Source organism: Moschus berezovskii, chromosome 10 (genome assembly GCF_049115385.1).
Source record: "Moschus berezovskii isolate FMDL1 chromosome 10, NW_MosBer_1.0, whole genome shotgun sequence".
Classification (NCBI taxonomy): domain Eukaryota; kingdom Metazoa; phylum Chordata; class Mammalia; order Artiodactyla; family Moschidae; genus Moschus; species Moschus berezovskii.
The window spans coordinates 15736455-15759667 of record NC_142469.1 but is presented as its reverse complement, the minus strand read 5'-3'; the positions used below and the strand labels follow the sequence as shown (position 1 = coordinate 15759667).

The following is a 23213-nucleotide window of genomic DNA, read 5'->3' as shown; positions in this document are numbered from 1 at the left end:
TAATAAACTGCATCCTTAAAAATATCATGTACAAAGATATGTATACGCATGCAAAAATATTTTTAATTGAAACATTGGACTCAGTACCTTCAAGCTAATGAAGCATTAAAATATACCTTAAAACATACTAAATAAGAAAATAGTCTATCAACTCACATTTATTAGAATGGTCACTATCAATTTTTAATGTATTTAAAAAGAATATGTGTGTCTTCCTGAAAAAACATTTACCAAAAAGTAATTTGCTGCTGCTGGTGCTAAGTCACTTCAGTCGTGTCCGACTCTGTGTGACCCCATAGACGGAAGCCCACTAGGCTCCCCCGTCCCTGGGATTCTCCAGGCAAGAACACTGGAGTGGGTTGCCATTTCCTTCTCCAATGAGTAAAAGTGAAAGTGAAGTCGCTCAGTCGTGTCCAACCCAGCCTACCAGGCTCTTCCATCCATGGGATTTTCTAGGCAAGAGTACTGGAGTGGCTTGCCATTGCCTTCTCCAAAAAGTAATTTCAGTTCAGTTCAGTTCAGTCGCTTAGATGATAATAATAATGACAGTAATTTATACTTGCCTTTCACATTTAAAGATGACTGATTCAGTTGTGAGCATTGAACTCAGAAACCTGATGATTCAGGGGTCTATTAAAATACATTTTTTCTAACTTGTTATTCATAAATTTTGGTTAAATATGCAGCCATAAGTAGCTCTGAATTTTATAAGAGAATTATGTATACACAGGTTCATAAAAGCTACTATTTATATATTAAAATAATGCCATTTACAAAGAAATACTTTGTTATTGGAAAGGTGATTCTTAGAAGTTTCAATAATTTTAGTAATAAAACTGCAAGAAAATGTACACTAAACTTTAAAGTAAAAAGAAAAAAAAAAACAGAGTTACAGATTTACGTATTTTTTTGCTTATCACTGTTTTAAAAAAAATCCTACAACTTTGAGGAAAATTTTTCAATCTAGATAAATATGTTTCCATGTTAATTCCAAATAAAACTATTGTACCACTTGAAATGGCATCAATATTTCTTACTGTTGTAATTAAATTATGGAGAAATGGTACATTAAAAATTGTGTGTGTGTGTATACACGCATTATGTGAAATAAGATGGCAAAGCAATGCTTTCTAACTCACCAGCAAGCTCTCTTAATCAAATATTTATCTCTTGTATTACTAAGTTGTTTTCAAAATAATCAAGTATGCAGGACATCCAATGGCTGATAATATAAATTGTCACTGATTTTAGAACATTTTTTTCAAGTTACCCATTTCCTAGTGCAAAATTTATCTGGTGGCAAATTCTTATGAATATTCACTATCTCCAAATCTGATGCCATGTTCATTTTTTTGCAATTTTTTCTAAATGAGTAAATAAAGCTTATAAGAGGTAAAAAGGAAAGCAAGTATTAAGTGTTTGCTAGGGTTACCAATGCATTTTTTTTTTTTACATCAACTGATACAGTAATTTCTCTCCTTTTTATGGGCACTTGTTACTCATATTTTAATAAAAGTATATTTTAAATACTATAGATAATATTCTGTTCCCTACAGTAATAAATCATAGGATCAAGCTATTTAAAATGTATTTCCCTTTGTTGAACTCTGAACTTACTTACAAATAAATTATAATAACAAGTAAAATGTATGCTCAGAATTACTTATTAGGAATAAATTATTACTTATTAGGAAGTGTTTCATTTAATAATCTTATCTAAAAGGACTATTTCTGCTTCTAAAATCTACCTTTACAATGATATATACAATCTATTAAATCAAATGTCATAATTAATTCAGGTTATTAAAAGACGACTTTCAACTAATCCTCATCTCACATATGTTAAGAACTGAAATTATTATTTGGATTTCCATGTTGCTTATTCTAAACCCAGTTAAACTTATGTTTATATTCATTACAAAGACCATCATACTTAATTATGTTATACTCTATCAGTCATTATATAAAATGAAATCCAGAACAGTCTTTCATAAAAGGAAATTTTATCTGCTTGGTGTCCATGACACGTTTTTCTTAGACACTGCTGTGATTCTAGCTATTAGAACAGTGCACATAAATAAGCACACAATTAATATTTGTTGAATGGATGAGTAGCACTATGGATGCACATTTTAAATTTAATTTACATTATTCTTATTCAAAAGAATATTCTTATTCAAAAAGACTTTATGTTTATAATAATGTTTAGATTGGAGATTTTACTAATGCTTCTAGTCTTATTTCTATTATCCTAGAAATTAGACAGCAGTAGAAAACATTAGATTTAAATTCCAAATATGTAAGTCATATTAAGGTCTTAAAGATTTAAGCATAATAAAATATTTTAAAAGCCTCCATAAATATCATCTTGGGGTCCAACATTTGTAAAAGATGACCTATTCATTTTTTTCTGAGTGATGATGTTTACTTCTTCTTTCAAATTGTAATCCTGATGATATCTTGACAATTACAGAAAATACATCATATCACTCTTAACTAAAGGTAAAATTACTTTACTATATACACACATACTAAAAGATAAATTAATAAAAACCTGTGTGCTGGCATGACTAGTTGCTCCATATCTGAGATACTCCATCTGTTTATCTGCTTAATAAATGTTACCCGTGTGTTGACTGAATTTCTGCTTCACCCAAAGTAAAACAACCCAAATGCCCGTAGCCTTTCATGGACAGTTGGGAAAAGATATGTGCTCTGTATAACAACTATCACAAAATAGGAGAACGGGGTAAACTCTTAACACACCCCAGAAGGAAAACAAAGCAACAGAAAAACACACTGTGGTACTTATGACATCACAGCATGAAGTGGATTCAAAGCACTGATGCTATTTTTAAAAACCTACCTTGATGACTGACCCTAGCCCGCGACAATATTTGGCTTGAAAACTCAATATTCATAAAACAGCTAAGAGCCAGGTATTCCACTTTAAATCAGGGAATATATCTAAAAGCCTAAACTTCATCATTACAAAATAAGATGGTGAAGATCAAACCATCAATCAGGACAACAAAAAAAACAGGCTCTGTGATAGTCTTTAAAATATCTTAAAGCACCTGAGAATTTTAGTCAAGTGTAAACAAAAGCAATAGTTAAATATGTTTCTAGAAAATTGAAACCCTGAAACAAATGCTCATTAAAAGAAAATTCTCCCACTGGACCCAACTTTCTTTGTTTGAACCACACCCTGTGCATGCTACTTCCATTTCAGAAAATATTCTGAGGTGCTTCATCAGAGGTGGACACATTCAGTTTTGGAGTCCACCTCTTGGGCTCTGCCCCCTGAAAGAAAGGTGTAGTAACCACATGGGTATGGCTACCCTCCACCTGGTAGCCTGCCAGCCTCTGGAAGCCACTTCTCTGGGAGGAGGAAGTACCTGTCATTCTCCGGAGATGCATGCTGGATTTGAATCCTGGGGCTAGGAGGCCGTCTCCTACCTAGGGAGGGGGACCATCTACCCCTGTTTGCCCAATGAACAAGACAGGAAAAAACAGGACATTTAGTAACTCCTAAAGAAAAAGAACATATGGAACAAGAGGACTGGAAAAGCACCCCAGAAAGGCAAAGTGCAGGCTTTCGGCTCCACAATGCATTCTTCGGTTTTACAAGCCTTTGGAAGATAAATGATAATGTTGTAAGAAAAGCAAACTGGTAGCCTTATATGTGAATCAAGAAACTCGCTGGGGAAGATGTCTGAAATATAGTTAAGTGCATTTTTTTTTCTTTTCAATGCGGTTGTGTGTGTTTGCATATCTGTAGACACACATCTATATATATATGTGTGTATATAACTTTATATATATGTATATAAAACTTTACAAGTATACATGCTTAAGAATCTAGCAGATGTTGAATAAAACAGATTTAAGAAGCTACCAATGAGTACTTGATACAAGGTCTTGAAATTACTGGATTAAAGTGTCAAAGATGAGGTAGGTGCATTTGATCCAAAGCAAAAGAAATAAATGTACTCTCCAGTGTGGAAACAATAACACGAAGAAATAACTCACGGAAACACTACTAGTGAAGTCCACACAAGTTTCCTTGGGGAAAACTAAGGGCTAACAATTGAAATTAAAATATTGTGAACAAAACCCACTGATGTATAGAAGTGGGAAATACAGAAATATGCCACAGTAAAATAGCATTACCGTTAAAATAGTCTGCTAATCTTAACTTGCAAAAGGATCTATCAGTGAGTTACATAGTTGTTTTCTTATTTCAGCATTTAGAAGAATACTAATTTTTTATGATTAACAGTCAAATAAACGTTCAAAACTTGGTTCATTTTTTTGTTAAACTATCTTGATATTAAGTCTGTGTAACTACAAATTACAAACATCTGGGCAAATAATGAAAAGAGGCAGTAAGGGACTAAGCCCTATTTTGGAAATTTTAATATATTAGATATGCACATTTCAAGCAGGGTAATTTATCTGCATAATGGCTTCCTCATATATAACAAGGGATCACTGAATGATGTTTAAGACTCATCTAACCATAAGATTTTATAACAATCCAAAGAAGTCCAGTCGTAATATCTTTTAAAAGCCATCTTTCTTTGCCGTTAATAACTCGGCTTCCTGGATTTATCAGACAATCTGCACAAAAGCAGCAGAGGGCTACAGACACGGCCAGGATAGCCTTGGTCAGCAGGCGCTCATCTCTGAGAGCCCCCGGGGAAGCCTGTTCATCGTGTCTCAGCTTTGGATGGGTTCAAGCAGGGCTGTGCGCAACTGGTACAGCAAGTGAGGATACTCGATAGCAGAATTTGTGCAGAAGACAAAATTGTGTGGCATGTCCTCTGTAATGTGCTACATGTTTGTGAAATTAAAAGTAAATTTGCATTCAAGTGAATTAATTATTTTAAATTATTTAAATAGCTGGTCAATTCAGTTGGAATGCTTGAAAAAAATATCTTTCCACTGACTTTTGCTCTGCAGACACAATAAAGAAAAATATTTCTAAAGTTTTTAAAGAGAATTATAGCTACAGTGTTTTCTACATGAAATTGTACTCAGTCGTGGGAAAGTTTAAGGTGTTCTTTGAAAATACACATATAGAGTCACTATGATTTTCTTCAAACATTTTGAAGGAATAAATAGCATTCACTAGACAGGGTTATGAATAACCTTGCTTCCTGAGGCAAAATTCCAGTCCTTGTGTTTATTTAAATGCAAAAATTAAAGAAAATGCTATAATTATGAAACATGCAAGGAAAGCCATGAAGAAGAGAGACATACATTTAGAAACAAGGCACAGTGAATGCAAGCTATTAAAAGGGAAATTCTGAAAAACATTTAGCATCATACATTTATATCTGTACAGTCAAAGTCCTTCTGAATATGCTGATATGTAGTCCCAATAAAAGGAAGGTTTGCTTTTTCCTTGTATCTTGGATATGATAAATGAAGGATCAACTTATACCTATTTTTTTCCCCAAAGATCAGAGATTACCTAAGTTTTAATAACATACATTTATGAACATTAAATATACTGTTTTACATGTTTTTAAAATGCATACAACTTCTTTCTCTGTTCCTCCTGTCACACAGATGAAGAGGATCAAAGTTAGAATCTTTATTCGTTATTACTGAATGAAACACCTTCCACATCCATTTTCATGCTAGAAGTGAAAAAGGCAGGCTACGCTGAGGGCATTCATTGTGAATCTGAACTAAAACAGCTGGTTCTTGATTTCTCTTTCCAAATCATCTTGCCTGCAAGTTACATTATTAATGCTTTAATCTCAGATACTTTAAACTCATTAATTCAGGAAGTCTGTTTGCAGAGAGCTCATCCTTTTCACTGGGCTCAGAACAGGGTGGCAAACGTCACCCTGATGGCCGTGGGACTGAAGGAACAGGCTACAGAGGGGGTCCCTAAATAAGGGTCTACAAAGTTTGGTTTTGTTTTGGCAGTGATATCAACTATGCACAGCACAGAATAAGTAATGAATAAATATTTGCAAATATTTTAAGTAGATAATAAAGAGGATAAGATTTGAGGTTTGGGGTGATACTGGTAAGAAATAATGAGAAACTAAACTGAGAAATCAATAGTGGTGAGGCAATACAGCACTTAGAACTGACTGTCCTCAGTAAGCAATCAAATGGTTCTTATGTTGGGGCCTTTCCCCACCATGGATATACCTTAAACCAAATGCACGTGTATTTAAATGTGTAACTAGTATTTATGCCTGCATGTGTACACAGCTTTCAGTGGTGCACAGCTCTTGGCAGAACATGGCTAAGCTGCTTTAGTCACCTGAAAGAGAAAGTATTTGGAAATGCAAATCCTTCATTCCATAAGTAGCATATATAAAAAGTATCTGTGAAGTTCCGTAATATTAGAAACCAAACCTGACCAAAGGAGAGAATTGATTACATTTATTTTTATGGCCTATTCCCATTATTCATGGAGTTCTTTAAAACATTTTCCCCAAAACTATTTAAAATTAAAATTAATATAGGTACTTACATTTTAGAATAAGATTTATCTATTTCAATTCAAGTTAAGTTTTAGGCAGGAACTTCTTTATGTTAGGCCTCGTGTTTTCACATGGAGGGAAATTCTTTCAAGTCCTGCCTTGGGTGTCTGTCCACCCCAAGGAGGGAGTAGGGGAGACTGTGTGGTAAAGAATCAGGCACAGATTACTTAGCCCTCTCTGATTTCCTCTTTCCAAATCACTCTGCCTACAAAACAGCAGACACCACAGCAAGCTAATCTACAGAGCAGCCTTCAGACAGCAGAAGCCTCTCATGGTTCAGCCTCTTGCTGAGCCATCAGGAAGTTTACGGCCTGAAGGCTAGCTCCTGAACTCGTTCACTGTATTTATGGTGATGACTAGAACTCCCACCTTGCAGTTCCTGGGTCGAGTTCACAACTGGACACAGACTTGGGAGCAGAAAATAGAGAGTGTTTTTTAAGTGCCCTCAAATCCCCCAAATGAGCATTTACTAAGTAAAAATAATAATAATAATGCTATTGCAACAAACAGTAAGGACAGATTGGATATGATTCGATTCCTGCCCTCCAGGAGGAATATCTAGTAAAAGGAAAATATACATGCCTAAGTGAAACAGAAAGTATGTAATACTATGTGAGTCCAGAAAAGAGCATTGATGATTCTGCTTGGCAGAGAAAGCGAAGTGGGAGGGAGAGAGGGAGGGAGGTTAGGAGAAATTCTATAGGAGATATGGTTATTTGACCCCCCCTTTTGAAAATGGAGGATAAAAACAAAAAGAAAAGAGTATTTTAATTGTAACGGAAAGACAACTTTATACGAAAACTAACAGAATGATTAATAGAGCTTATGAGAAATTTAGGGGGCAAGAATGACACTGGAAGTGGAGGAGGACTTTAGCATAATCAAGGGAAGGATCTGTTTTGAAGATTCTTGAAGGAGAATTGATAGGATTTACTGTTTCATTCAATGAGACAAAGGAGCAGGAGACGTATTTCCAGATTATGTGTATGGTTAGATGTCAAATTTGTCAAAGCACAGGGACATGTCAGAAAACAAAGCATTTTGCTGTCACAGGGTGTAAGGGGAGAAAGTGAATTTGATGCCCGCAGGGTCTGCCAATCACTGCGGAACTTAGGCATTTTTAGGGGAAAGTCTGGCCTGACCAGCTCCAGTGGACTGTGGTCCTCAAATGTATTCGTGCGAAAACTTTTGATAGACATTGAATTTCAGAGATGGGATGGGTGAGCAACAGAGAAAAGGTGAGAGGGAGACGGTGGGGTGGGGGAAGAAACCTGTGAAGGAGACTGACTTGACATGGAGGCGGTAGGGAATTTGTAGAGTGCGTTTGAGAAAGGAAAGATTCTAGAGGCAGCAGTGACTGTAAGATGCTGTAAAACGCTGCTGGGCCGGTAGAGGCCAAGGTAACCCATGGCAGGGTTTTAGCACAGTGGCGGGACTGCAGAACTTTCTGGGAGGTACAAAAAGGAAGTGACAAGTATAGACTACTCTCTGATGGACTTTAGCAAGGCTATGGTTTCTGTAAAAGGTCTAAGAAGAAGATAAAGCATCCGAGAAAAGGACTCATTCTCCAGTGGCTCTAAAAATCAAAAAAATAAAATAAATAAAAAATAAAAATCAGTGTTTCTGGATACATAAGTGATATTCTGTTCTAAAATCTGGGAAAGAAAAGGCTAGGAGCAGACATGTAACTCACTCCTTTGAGATCAGGGACAAGGGGGAAGTGATGACCTCAAGCTGACCGTGACACAGAGGAAGGAAAGTCCAATGACGTTGACCGGAGCTCCTTGTAAATATGCACTGGTATTTGCTGGAGAAAAGGTGAAAGCAAGCCATTTCTATTAAGATGTCCTCAGTTGTGTATAACCAGTCTTTCTGGTTATCTTTCATTGTAAATGAACCTCAAATTTCTTGACTTATGAGTCATGGCTGGATGGGGCTAAGGGTAATATGTATTTTTTCTAGTTATGTAATCCACAGGATACATAACAGAGGTGCTCAAACACAGAAATAACCTCCTTTGAAAACAGGATTTCCATTGGCTTATATGGAAATTTATCTCTTAACCTGGGCCAAACCATTCTCCTAAGGCAGACAAGGTCATTCTGATGGTTTTGGGGTAGTTCAAGGGAAGAACATACTAATTGTGCCTGCTGCTCCTGTATCTCGGAATCATTAGGGATGTATGACAGTGGCTGTTAACTCAGCTTTAACAATTTCACGCTTTGTACTAACACAGAACTTCTTTTGCTCCCAAGCTTAGTGAGGAGACTTCAGAAAAGGCTCCTAAGTAGGTAGAACACCATAGAAATGGTCATTGAGATGGTTTAGAATCAGCAAACTGCTTCACTTCAACAGTGGAAAAGTGGTGCTATCTCAAGAAAGTGAAATTATATTTCTGACAACTTTTCTCTAACTTTGTGTCTACTTTGCACGTATCAGGCATTAACCAGCTCTCTGCTCCATCACAAGAGCTAAGTAATCTGGAGAACCCTGGAAGCCTCCCCAGTGCCTTCACGTCCTATCTGTGGATGGACAAGTGCATCTTCCTGAGCATGCGTGAGTACCGTCTTCCACACCAAAGTACATCTATAATGTCTGCAAACTTCCTGATGAAAACTCTTCTCATTTTAGTTTCTTCTTGATAAGAAACTGATCCCAATAAATTAAAGATCATTAGTCATATTGATTCTTGAATTCTTGCCCCTTTTTCATTTTAATGTGAAATTTCTTTCTTTTTTTCAATACATAGAGTGAACATGAGTTTCAAGCATATTTTATCTTCTTCTATCAAAACTAAATATCACAAGTCTGATCACTCAGACTTCACTATGACCTGTAAAATAATTGTGGCCGGATTATCTGCCTACAGGTTGGCCTGTTCTAAGGATACTATCTGAGAGATGAAATTCGGCAGAATTGGGTTTGTGAATTCTACAGCTTCAGAGCAACAAGAGAAGACATGCTAGAAAGGATTCAACAAAAGAATAACATGTCACTGTCCAATGCAGTGGCCACAGAGCACTGTGAAAGAAGTAAAGCAGAATATCTCACTAGCAGTTTTTAACTGATTATATGTTAAAATGATAACAGTTCACATACATACTAAAGTATTAAAGTAATTTCACATCTTTAAGATGGCAAGCAGAAAATGTTAAATTATGCTTGTGACTCAAACTGTACTTTTATTAGAACTAATACAGATGATATTTCATGTCCGGGTGGTATTTTGTCATCAGCAGGTTCCACTGACTCATTCTACCCTTGATTTAACACCAATTCAAAACATATAAGGAAATAATAATATGTAAATAATATAAAATATTTTTCTTGCTACTCTTGTAATTGTTTGGGGAAGGGTAATATAAAACAAATGCAAACAGTGAAACAATTTCAATTGTGCTTTTAGAAGAGCCTGCAGTCATTTCAACTAAAATTTCTCTTACAAATGTAAAAAAATACAAAATGTAAGTTAGATTCCATTGTTTTCTAACATAAATTTTGCCAATACAAAATAATACAAAATTCAAAAGCAGATTTTTTAAGAATAACCTTATGAAGACACTGAAAATGAATATGTCTACCTGAACCTATTATTCAATTCTAGAAATAAATGTTTCATAAACAAATGAATAGAATCAGACTATCAAGACTGCTAAAGCAAAGCTTTAAATAGCCTCAAAAAAAAGGAAAAGTGGGTTACATTAGCACAATGAAACATTTTTTTCAGGATTTGTCATGAGGTAGTTCCAGTGAATGACTTCTAATTGAAGAGAGATAACATTTATAACAAACACTATCAAATATAACCAAGTTTACTGGAATAGAAAATTCCACCAGAAAATTAGCTGTCCACATAGGAGACAGGTTAACACATGATCACTGAATACCTTTAAATTAAAATCAGACTTATTAATTGATCAATTAAAAGTGTTAAGCAAAATTATGTATGTGTGTATATAATGTGCATTTATTTTTGTAAGGCACCAGGAAATCTATGATAAACATACCACATTTTGTTGCCAAAACATAATAACAACATGATCTATATCAAAAAGAAAGTTGATTTAAAAGAGTGAATGCAGATGCACAAAGGAAGTACTCTATCTAAATAAGATTCTTGTTTTTAGTTTATAGAAGATTGTTGTTGAACCTACAGGAACTATTTATCAAGCAGATCTACTAGGTGATTTTCTCCTTCAAATAACTCCCTGTCCCCGTACCATATCAGCGTACTGAAGGCTCCCTGAGAAGATGTAAAGAAAGCCACAGGAAGGCAACAAAAGGGAAAAGCAGCAGCCAGAAGCAGTTCCAAATCACATCACGCCATTCGCAGCGACACGCACGGAAATATGTGTATGTGTGCCCTCGGGCTCCCCCACGCACACATATATCTCTGCACGGATGGGAGGGAGGGAGGGGAGAGGCAGACAGCCGGCAGGTGAACATGGATGAACAAGCTGTGAAGCTCCGTGACACGAAACACAGTGATGTGAAAAAAAGTGACTGTACAAATGATAGGAGATTAAGAAAGTCTTTACTGTATACCTTTCTCGTTCTGGTGAATGCAAACTAGCATCTGGTCTCAAGCAGTTGGTACTAGCACTCCTCGCCCTGTCAAGGGAGGGCTGCAGGTCACTAGTGCCAGTGCATTGCATCCAGGGTGGAGGAGGAAGACAGAGAAAACAGAGAGAGGAAGACCAGTTAGAGAGGAAACCATCCAGCCCTGCCCCTGTACACAAAGTGCAGAATCGCTGCGCCGCGTTCGTAAGGGGTGAGCACCGACAGGATGGCCATGCACAATTTTGTTTAGAAAGTGACACTAAACAAATATTATGCTTGAATTGCTTTGCATAATTTTTAAAAGGGTCTCAGACTGAAAAAAAAAAAAAAAATTAAGTCACACCTACTCATGAAAAAACTGGATACAGAAAGCACTGAAACAAAATGCCTAACACTCTGTTACCAAGGACAGATGCCACACCAAAACAAAATGAAGGACAGCAGAGGAGGAAAGTTTACAACTCAGCTGCTCTGGATCAAACACCAGACAGGGGAGGCGGGAGGCGTGACGTCCAAGCGTCCTTACCCAACCAGAATCTCATCAGTAAACCTCAGTGCTCTCGAGTGAAAGCATTCATGGCGAAGGGTTTTGGTTTTGGTACGTGCAGGCAGAATTGAGCTCCACAAAGTAAAATTATCCAAAAATAAAATAAAATAAATTAATTCTCATAATTAAAATCAACAAATAACACAGCAAAAAAAATGAAAAAAGATGACAATGGCTAGAAATCTGACATTTGACTATGCAGATTTCATTTAGAAACATATTCTAGCATAAGTTCTATAATTAAAATGATCTTATTTTTATTTTCAATTAATTTTTATTAGTTTTTCTACACTGTTGAGTTAGTTTCTGCTGTACAGCAAAGTGAATCAGTTTTATATATATATATGTATATTCATGCTTTATTAGATTCTTTTCTCATATAGGTTATTACAGAGTATTGAAAAGAGTTTCCTGTGCTACACAGTAGGTCCTATTAGTTATCTATTTTTAAATACAGTAGTGTTTATATATAGTGTTTTATCTGTCAGGCCCAGTCTCCCAGTTTACCCTCCCCCTTCCCACCCTTAAAGCTATTTTTAGAAATCATTAGTGTTTCTCTGTATATAATTAATTTTAAGAGGAAATGCTGGTGCTTTATTAGAATGTAAATTTGTTATTTTTAGTAGGCTAGGGATTAGGGATTAGTTTACAACTGAGACTCACTGTTAGGGCTCTTACCTGTAAATATCCCAGTGAGAACAGGTCTCTAATAAGGGCATCTTAGGTGGTAATGTTTTATAGTGCCTAACAAGATGTCTGGAACGTGGCAATGGAGACACGCAGGAAACAGAAAAATATATATGAAGTGAGTTTTATTAGAATATGAAATAAGTAAGAGGCCTATAAAGCTAAAAAGATGAATCTTTTGTCTTTCTCAGAAGGACCACCTTGATTATTTGAAGGTAGGAATAGAACTGTTAAGTATGGAATTACAGACATCTGTGTGCATAATTAAGATACTCTTAAATTATAGTTAAAAAGCCTTAATTTGAAAAAGTTCTGTAACCTATACTCTATCTAGTAACAGGCATGAAACTTACTATTTAGCTCCTGATTTAATATTATACCTACTTCTTTTTTTTTTTTATTTTACAATATTACATTGGTTGGTTTTGCCATGCATTGACATGAATCTGCCCCGGGTGTAATGAGTTCCCCTTCCTGTACCCACCTCCCACCTCCCTCCTCCCCTTATCCTCCCTCTGGGTCATCCCCGTGCACCAGCCCTGAGCATCCTGTATCAAGCACTAACGAAATAATTCATGAAACTTGGGAATTAGTATGACTAAAAGTTAATATTCTAATAAGAAGGAAAATGCTAACCAATATTTCAGGAAAAAGGCTGGTTGTGGTACTGACCAGGCAGTAAAGGGGGCAAGATTAGGAGATGACTACAGCAGGGGCCCTTTCCACTTATCAGCTTTTGGATGCAAACCCAGCAACAGGTAACAATCACTGGAAACTGGGTGAGATGGATATTAGCTGCAATCAGAATATTAATTCTGATTTGGCAGAAAAAATGGCAGAAACAAGGCCCAGTATCATCTGAATTCACTTAAAACTTGTGAGGGCTTCTGGCTGTCTATAGGACAAACGAGTCCAGTCAATTAATTTTTTGATAATTTAAATTTAATAATATTTCTACAAACTTAACTTTCAGTTATGCAAATATAGTGTCCATCTGGCTTACATTAAAGTTTGATAAGTTGATAATGGATTAAACATTTGCTTAGAACATGGGAGTTGGTGATGGACAGGGAGGCCTGGTGTGCTGCAATTCATGGGGTTGCAAGGAGTAGGACACGACTGAGCGACTGCACTGAACTGAACTGAACTGAATTAAATATCAAACACCCCCTCCCCCCAGTTTATTCATGTTTATACTAATGGCTGAATTGGGAAATCTCTTAAAATGTTGGTTTAAAATGTATTAAAGTACCACCTTCAAGTACCAATTAAGGACACTTAAACTGAAGCAAATGATTCAGCCTACCTAAGGCAACTATCTTATGAAATAGGTTGCCATATAACTTTTCTAAGCAATTGGTTCAAAATTGATTCGGGGAGGAGTGCACTCTAACTGGGGTCAGAAGAGAATGGAAACAGTGAAAAATAGCAGATGGTTTACAGAATGAAGGTCCACGTTGACTTTGGCATTTACTGACTGTGAACCTGGGTGACTCAAGTCAAACTATCCAGCCTTTTTCAACGTCTCTATCACGGGAGAAATAACCTTTAATGGGGATGCTGTCTGTGAGCACTAAATGAAATAGCAGGCACAAAGGATCTAGGCCACAGTAAGGAGGCCACGGCATTTTCTGTACCACGTGACTTTCTCAGGATGCGGTCTATGAAAAGATTATTTGATATGGCAATAATAGGAGGGGATGAATTAAATGATATGGGACAGATACCTGAAGCACACAACTTTGATGTGCTTTGCATAGAAAATCTAGGCACTGATTTTAATTTGCAAAGTTTTCAAAATATGTTTGACTTGCAAACTCTTAAACTGGTTGAACTTTGTGCGAGAATAACTCCTTGTCAAATATTTTTGGGGAAAAAAAAACTAGTTTAGTGGAAAACTTCAAATAGAGCTGATTTTGAATCCTTGCTAAGTTACATATCAAACAAAACTTTCTCAGCCTCTTTCCTCAATTGGGAAATGAAGATAATAATATTAATGTGATAAAACTTTGTCAGGATGATGAGAAAAAATACACTAATTAATTAGCACAGTTCTTCATAGTCAATGAATGTTATTTTCCTTGTTTACTGAAAAGTAGTAAATCCAGAGGTTTTATTCTTAAAAGTCCTATGTGAATATGACAGGCTGTATCTTGATGATAAAATTTTACAAAATAATGAAACTACTACTGTATTTTATTGTGTATATTATGATATTTTACTTTGAGAAATGAAATATAATGGAAAGAAAAACAACATATTTAGTAATTCTATGTATATTATTGGTGTTAAAAAGAGTGTTAAAAATATATTTAAGAGTGTTAAAAATACCCACACTTTGGTGCCTAATAAACACGAAGGCTGTTTTTGCTTTTGCTTTATGGTTGGAGTCATGTCAACAGGAATATGAGGAAACTTTCTGAATCGGTAAAGAAATCATTCCTATTAAACTGCTTGTCTGGACAACTAATACTAACGCTGGAGACGTCAGCATTGTAAAGAATCTGAGTTGATTTTTATAATAGTTATGATTTTACATGATTTCTCCAGTTTGGAAGCAGAACTGACATTCCTCACTTTTCCCTGTGGCACTGCACACAAAGCCATTTTTACTTCGAGGCCAGTTTTATCCATGTGAAACGTTGAAGCTTATTTGTGTTAAGCGCTTATTTGTGGGACGCACATGTGACCACCATGGTCACACCACCATGGTAGTGTTCACCACCGCGGCAGAAGCGCATGTCTTCAGAGACACGGTAAACCTTCATGTGCACTGGCAGGACTCCAGCACAGCTCTTTCATTCTCTGTCCTACCTACTCTTCACTGGCCATGATATTTGAGTTTACCTGTGTGCTGGTTTGCTTGCTTTACTGAATTACTCCTCCTTTCCCTTCTATTAACTCCATACTGACAATAAATGCACACAGATTATCCTGTGAGTAATCTGCAAGGCTATTTATGTGGGATATGAGATCTAAGAGATGTAATAAGATCAAAATAAAGCACTAGCTTCCAATTTTGAGGATGGTATTATGCCCCCTTTTGCTCCCATCTTTAAAAAGCCTTCATACTCTTATGTGCTTTCATGAGAACGTTTGTAGTGGAGCACTTCTGAACTGGTGGGGCCATGAAGGATTGGAGGGCCTGGAAGTTTACATGTCAAATACCCTCACTCTTTATCAAGATAGGAACTGAAGCTCAGCGATTAAAAATGAAAACGGTCAAGATTTTATTAAAATCAAACAAAGAAAACAATAGAATATAAAACAGACAAAAATTTAAAAAATAAAAGGCTAAAACAAAGCAAACTTACAATGATGCAAACAGTAACACTGCCACGCACAGCAGATCAGACTTTTGTGACTTGATGGGTGTATGTGGCAGGCCTGGGGACCCCTCACAGCGAGGTTATAGAATTTTAACTGCAGAAATCGGTTCCTTGGTTTTGGGAATGTGTAAACAGTTCTGCAGAGAGGCTCGTTAGCCTCTGGATTTTGAATGTACAAACAGAAAAGCAGTCTGCCTGGATTAGAATTCAAATATATTGGAACCTTTTCCACAACCTCCATTTAAGACAAAACCAATTGAATACTGGGTAAATTAATTTTATGTATTTGTAATCATACCGCTGAGGGGGAGATGGAAGCAGAATAGAATGGAAAGAGTCATCACACACAGTTACTTCACCAAATTCCTGTAGTTACCTGGTGGTGTGTAGGCATTCTGCACTTCGTCCTCGTTTTGCTCTGGGAAGCATGAGAAGCTCACTGCACAGACAGGATGGGTGGTGAGTGAAACAGATAGGTCATGAGGCATTAGATGACATGGGTTGTGCCAATGGTATGCCGATGACAACAGGAAAAGGGAAGAAACCAGATTGTCTGCACTAGCATATTTGCTTGAGAGTTCAAACAAAAATAAACATGACAGTATTTTAAAAAATTTAAACAATAAAGTGCAAACATTATGGTCAAAGTCCTAGCTGTTGCTGATTTACTATTCTATTTCAAAATGATTTTATAGAGTATCAAGAAAAAACTTAATCGGATCCCTTCCCATGTAAGACACAGAAATCTATTTCCAATTCTAGACATTTGGTTATTTTAATAGCTTTTAAAAGCCCTATAAATCTGGCTTTTTCGCTTCTACTGGGAACTCTAGATCCTTTTATTTCTCTTTAGCAACTCAAAGCATGATGGATTTCTTGGCTTTTACAGCCACTAATATGCAACATCTCATTTTCTGTTTCTCATTTTCTGACTAGGAACATACTTGATTAGGAATGTTTATCTTAAAATTGATACATTTTCTACACTCAAATTAATTTCACTCTATTGAATGCCCTGGTCTAGAAGTCCTTTTTTATCCCCTCCTGCTCATAAATTCATGGTGGCCCTGGTGACTGTCAACAAAGGCACCCTCAACTGACTTCACTCCACCCTGAGCAGCTGGGAACCCTACTCTGGAGAGCAGTGTTAAGTCCTAGTAAGTTCCGTTACCCCATCCTGAAGGTCTTGGCCCCACTCCCTCGACGGCAGGGTGACAATTACGGAGCTAAAAGGCTATCTGTGAGTTCTGTGTCCTTGATCACACAGCAAAAAATTGGCCACCGAGTACTACTCTCCCTTCCTGCTCCTCCCTAAAACCCTCTCCACTTCAAAAAGCCAGAAGACACTATCCGACCAGCTGGGGACTCTAACAACTAAATCAGACCCTGAGCTAGTAGTCAAGCACATCCTACACGAGAAGGGTTGGCCAGAGGAGCAGGTCCGTGGAAATGTAGAACAATGGAACCAGAACGCTGATTTTCAGCAACTGCAAGTAACAGGAAGTACCTTGTTCATAAATAAATGCAGAACTAAGTTTATGTACACATCCATAGAAGAAAAAGTCCATTTCAACATTTTGTACTTTATAGACATTTTAGGTTACTACATTTTATGAAAAGTAGGTGTACTAAAAAAAATTACTATCGAAGTTCTCACAGATACTGTGAAAGCAGCAGTCTTTCAGATGACCTGTACTTTTTTTATTACAGAAAAAACATAATTTCACAATTATACAAATAATATTCCTAAGGCTGCAATACACAAAACACAAAATATTTAAAAGTAGCTTATATAGTCTCCCTTCTGTAATTTAGGTTAAGTAAGTCAACAACAAACTGTATATTTAAAACTGGCTGAACATAAATTCTGATTTTGTAAAATAGTGCACATTTTATGACAATATACTATTAGTCAAATATTTCTTAGAGGTGCATTTCTATTAGAATATCTCAAAAGTCATTCCTTGGGAGAAGTTCAGTTTTGAAAGATGGAATTCTTTTACTGTCTTTTGTGCTCTGCTAAGATATCTATCATATATGAAAACATGGCAAAGAAAATGTATCATGTTGAGATTATAATGTGAAAAAATACCTGTCTTGTTCTGATAAACACTGACTGTCCACATCTCTGATTCTCTGATCAATTGGGCTTCGGGAGGCATCACGGTGTCTGGTTGGAGAACGTGATCTTCTTGTTGGATGAATTTCATCTAAACTCCTAAAATGATTACAAAAATTTATATGTATCAAAATGTAACATTTTCCCCAAGCAGTCTGAGAGACTGACAGGGAAGAACGGACAGTAACTGGCAAACAAATGACATGGCTTGTAAACCTCTGACCATATCCCCAAAAGCCTGTTTTAAAGGTGTTCATTGTCTGTTGTTGCTTTGCCTGTGCTATGTTTCCCCAATCTCCTTTTGAACTACTATCAAAAAAGGACCACAGTTGTCATCTGCATACTTAAATAAAATTTCAGAACTGCATTTCAGGGTTAGGTGAAATACAGAAGGACATTCTTTATGGTTTATATGCTTTTCCAAACATTTACAGTGCTTCAAAGAGACAGCACCAACTTTCTTAAAAATACATTCTGCCTTTTGACCTTATTTTCTCTGCCACTTCTCTGCCCAAGCTAATTTATTATCCTACAATTTCTCCCAACAGGAGAAAAAAAAAAAAACTAGCAAAGAGAATATAAGACAGCTATTCAGGAGAAGGAACAAGATGGTGGAGGAATAGGACAGCGAGACTACTCTCTCCCCAACAAATTCATCAAAAGAACATTTGAATGCGGATTCCACAAAACAACTTCTGAATGCTGGCAGAGGACATCAGGCACCCAGAAAAGCAGCCAATTGTCTTCGAAAGGAGGTAGGAAAAAACATAAAAGATAAAAAGAGAGACAAAAGAGGTAAGGACGGAGCTCCGTCCCGGGAAGGGAGGCTTTAAAAAGAGAGAAGTTTCCAAACACCAGGAAACACTCTCACTGGCTAGTCTGTGGCGAGCCTTGGAACCTCAGAGGGCCACATGACTGGGAGGACAAAGAAAGAAATAATTAAAACCCACAGATTACCCGCCAAATGGTAACTCCCAGCGGAGAAGCAGCACAGACGCCTGCATACGCCATTAGCAAGCAGGGGCTGGGCAGGGAGGAGCCAGCTGAACTGCTTAGAGAGAGGACTGGGTTTGAATGCCGCGAGAACAATCTGAGAGAACTGGGGATAGCAAAGCAGACTGGGATAGTTTCCCTGCGAAAGAAAGCTCTAACCTAAAACTCCGCCAGCCCTGCTCACAGAACAAAGGACTGAGCAGAGCGAGCTGGCTGCAGTCGACCTATCCCCCATCCCCCGCCGAGACAGGCAGGGAGGGCAGCCAGAGCCGGAGGGGGCAACCGCAGCCCCAGAAAGGCATCCGGTACAAACTGCAGGCAGGCTTATTGCTAATCAAGACTTCTTGGGCTCGGGCCAGTCGATATCCGCCTGAGAAGGTGCGCTGGTTGTACACCCAGAAAACACAGTGGCAGGGACTGGGAAGGCGATAAGTCACAGTGACCCTGCTCGCCAAACACCTGGTCACCTGAGCTGTTCGGACCGGGGAAGGCACAAAACGCAGACCCAGCCAAGTCTGCGCCTTTGTGGAGTACCTGAGAACCTGAACTTGAGCCGCTCAGACCTGGGAAGTGCATACAACCCAGCCCCGTCCTCGGACAGTTCCCAGCAGAGCAACCTAGAGCCTGTGCAGTGTAGACTGGGACAGCACACGCGCTGTGAGTGGGGGCAAACCCAGTGTGGCCGAGACGCTGTGAGCACTCCCCACAGACGCCAGAGATATTCGTCTGCAGCGTTCCTCCCTTCCCAGAACAGGACTGAACAACTGAGCCTTTAAAAAGTGTCCACCCGCCCCGTAGTGTCAGGGCGGAAATTAGACACTGAAGAGACCAGCAAACAGAAGCTAAAACAGAGGGAACCACCTTGGAAATGACAGATAGAGTAGTCTAGAGGCTACTCCAAGAATAAGACCAAAAACCAGAGGCAAGAGGCTTAAGCCCGAATCCTGAGAACACCAGAGAACTCCTGACTCCAGGGAACATTAATCGATAGGAGCTCATCAAACGTCTCCATACCTACACTAAAAGTAAGCACCACCCAAGGGTCAACAAGTTCCAGAGCAAGACATACCATGTAAATTCTCCAGCAACACAGGAAAATAGCCCTGAGCTTCAATATACAGGCTGCCCAAAGTCACTCCAAGCCCACTGACATCTCATAACTGATTACTGGACACTTCATTGCACTCCAGAGAGAAGAAATCCAACTCCACCCACCAGAAAACCGACACAAGCTTCCTTAACCAGGGAACCCTGACAAGTCACCCGTCCAACCCCACACACAGCGAGGAAACTACATAATAAAGACAACTCCACAAACGGCCAGAAGAGGGAAAGGCCACCCCAAGCAAAGCAATATAAGCAAGATGAAGAAACAGAGAAATACCCAGCAAGTAAAGTAACAAGATAAATGCCCACCAACACAAACAGAAGAGGAAGATATAGGGAGTCTACCTGATAAAGAATTTCGAATTTTGATGGTGAAAATGATTCAAAATCTTGAAAGCAAAATGGAGTTACAGATAAATAACCTGGAGAAAAGGATTGAGAAGATGGAAGAAAGGTTTAATAAGGACTTAGAGGAAATAAAAAAGAGTCAATATACAATGAATAATGCAATAGATGAGATCAGAAACACTCTGGAGGGAACAAACAGTAGAATAACAGAGGCAGAAGACAGGATAAGTGAGCTAGAAGATAGAATTGTAGAAATAAATGAAACAGAGAGGAAAAAACAAAAACGAATTAAAAGAAATGAGGACAATATTAGAGACCTCTAAGACAATGTTAAACGCTCCAACATTCGAATCATAGGAGTCCCAGAAGAAGAAGACAAAAAGAAAGACCAAGAGAGAATACTTGAGGAGATAAAAGTTGAAAACTTCCCTAAAATGGGGAAAGAAATAATCACCCAAGTCCAAGAAACCCAGAGAGTCCCCAAGAGGATAAACCCAAGCCAAAATACTCCAAGACACATATTAATCAAATTAACAAAGATCGAACACAAAGAACAAATATTAAAAGCAGCAAGGGAAAAGCAGCAAATAACACACAAGGGGATTCCCATAAGGATAACAGCTGATCTTTCAATAAAAACTCTTCAGGCCAGGAGGGAATGGCAAGACATACTTAAAGTGATGAAAGAAAATAACCTACAACCCAGATTACTGTACCCAGCAAGGATCTCATTCAAATATGAAGGAGAAATCAAAAGCTTTACAGACAAGCAAAAGCTGAGAGAATTCAGCATCATCAAACCAGCTCTCCAACAAATACTAAAGGATCTTAACTAGACAGGAAACACAGAAAGGGTATATAAACTCGAACCCAAAGCGATAAAATGGCAACAGGATCATACTTATCAATAATTACCTTAAACATAAATGGGTTGAATGCCCCAACCAAAACACAAAGGCTGGCTGAATGGATACAAAAACAAGAACCCCATATATGTTGTCTACAAGAGACCCACCTCAAAATGAGGGACACATACAGACTGAAAGTGAAGGGCTGGAAAAAGATATTCCACGCAAATAGAGACCAAAAGAAAGCAGGGCTAGCAATACTCATATCAGATAAAATAGACTTTAAAACAAAGGCTGTGAAAAGAGACAAAGAAGGAAACTACATAATGAACAAAGGCTCAATCCAAGAAGAAGATATAACAATTATAAATATTTATGCACCCAACATAGGAGCACCGCAATATGTAAGACAATTACTAGCAAGTATGAAAGGGGAAATTAACAACAATGCAGTAATAGTGGGAGATTTTAATACCCCACTTACATCTATGGATAGATCAACTAAACAGAAAATTAACAAGGAAACACAAACTTTAAATGATACAATAGACCAGTTAGACCTAATAGATCTCTACAGGACATTTCACCCCAAAACAATGAATTTCACCTTTTTCTCAAGCGCACACAGAAACTTTTCCAGGATAGATCACATCCTGGCCAATAAATCTAGCCTTGATAAATTCAAAAAAATTGAAATCATTCCAAGCATCTTTTCTGACCACAATGCAGTGAGATTAGATCTCAATTACGGGAGAAAAACTATTAAAAATGCCAACATATGGAGGCTGAACAACACGTTGATAAATAACGAACAAATCATAGAAGAAATCAAAAGAGAAATCAAAATATGCATAGAAATGAATGAAAATGAAAACACAACAACGCAAAACCTCTGGGACAGTGTAAAAGCAGTGCTAAGGGGGAAGTTCATAGCAATACAGGCACACCTCAAGAAACAAGAAAAAAGTCAACTAAATAACCTAACTCCACATCTAAAAAAACTAGAAAAGAAAGCAATGAAAAACCTCAGGGTTAGTAGAAGGAAATAAATCGTAAAAATTAGGGCAGAGATAAATGCAAAAGAAACAAAAGAGACCATAGCAAAAATCAACAAAGCCAATAGCTGGTTCTTTGAGAAGGTAAATAAAATTGACAAACCACTAGCCAGACTCATCAAGAAACAAAGGGAGAAGAACCAAATCAAGGAAATTAGAAATGAAAATGGAGAGATCACAACCAACAACACAGAAATACAAAGGATTATTAGAGAATACTATCAGCAATTATATGGCAATAAAATGAATAACTTGGAAGAAATGGACAAATTCCTAGAAAAGTACAACTTTCCAAAACTGAACCAGGAAGAAATAGAAAATCTGAACAGACCCATCACAAGCACGGAACTAGAGGCTGTAATCAGAAATCTTCCAGCAAACAAAAGCCCAGGTCGAGATGGCTTCACAGCTGAATTCTACCAAAAATTTAGAGAAAAGCTAACACCTATTCTACTCAAACTCTTCCAGAAAATTGCTGAGGAAGGGAAACTTTCAAACTCATTCTATGAGGCCACCATCACCCTAATCCCAAAACCTGGTAAAGATCCCACAAAAAAAGAAAACTACAGGCCAATATCACTGGTGAACATAGATGCAAAAATCCTTAACAAAATTCTAGCAATCAGAATCCAACAACACATTAAGAAGATCATACATCATGACCAAGTGGGCTTTATCCCAGGAATGCAAGGATTCTTCAATGTCCTCAAATCAATCAACGTAATACACCACATTAACAAACTGAAAAATAAAATCATATGATTATCTCAATAGATGCAGAGAAAGCCTTTGACAAAATTCAACATCCATTTATGATAAAAACCCTCCAGAAAGTGGGAATAGAAGGGACATATCTCAACATAATAAAAGCCATATATGACAAACCCACAGCAAACATTATCCTCAACGGTGAAAAACTGAAAGCATTTCCCCTAAAGTCAGGAACAAGACAAGGGTACCCACTCTCACCACTACTATTCAACATAGTTCTGGAAGTTTTGGCCACAGCAATCAGAGCAGAAAAAGACATAAAAGCAATAAAAACTGGAAAAGAAGAAGTAAAACTTTCACTGTTCGCTGATGACATGATCCTCTACACAGAAAACCC

General features: G+C 37.5%; 1 protein-coding gene across 43 annotated transcripts in view; it reads right to left on the bottom strand.

The window, feature by feature from the left end:
• Nucleotides 1-23213, bottom strand: part of RIMS1 (regulating synaptic membrane exocytosis 1) — a 628464-nt gene that overhangs the window by 149507 nt on the left and 455744 nt on the right. For 16 of the 43 annotated variants that reach the window (XM_088840521.1, XM_088840524.1, XM_088840527.1 and 13 more), the window contains exons 11-13: nucleotides 17728-17853; nucleotides 16012-16074; nucleotides 11058-11147 (exon numbers count right to left, since the gene is read on the bottom strand). In XM_088840521.1, coding sequence (XP_088696647.1) covers nucleotides 11058-11147; nucleotides 16012-16074; nucleotides 17728-17853 — 279 coding nt within the window. Of the gene's footprint in view, nucleotides 1-3398; nucleotides 3483-11057; nucleotides 11148-11598; nucleotides 11692-12297; nucleotides 12376-16011; nucleotides 16132-17727; nucleotides 17854-23213 lie in introns of those variants that run through there. The other 27 variants (XM_088840529.1, XM_088840533.1, XM_088840530.1 and 24 more) reach the window with 11 other exon arrangements.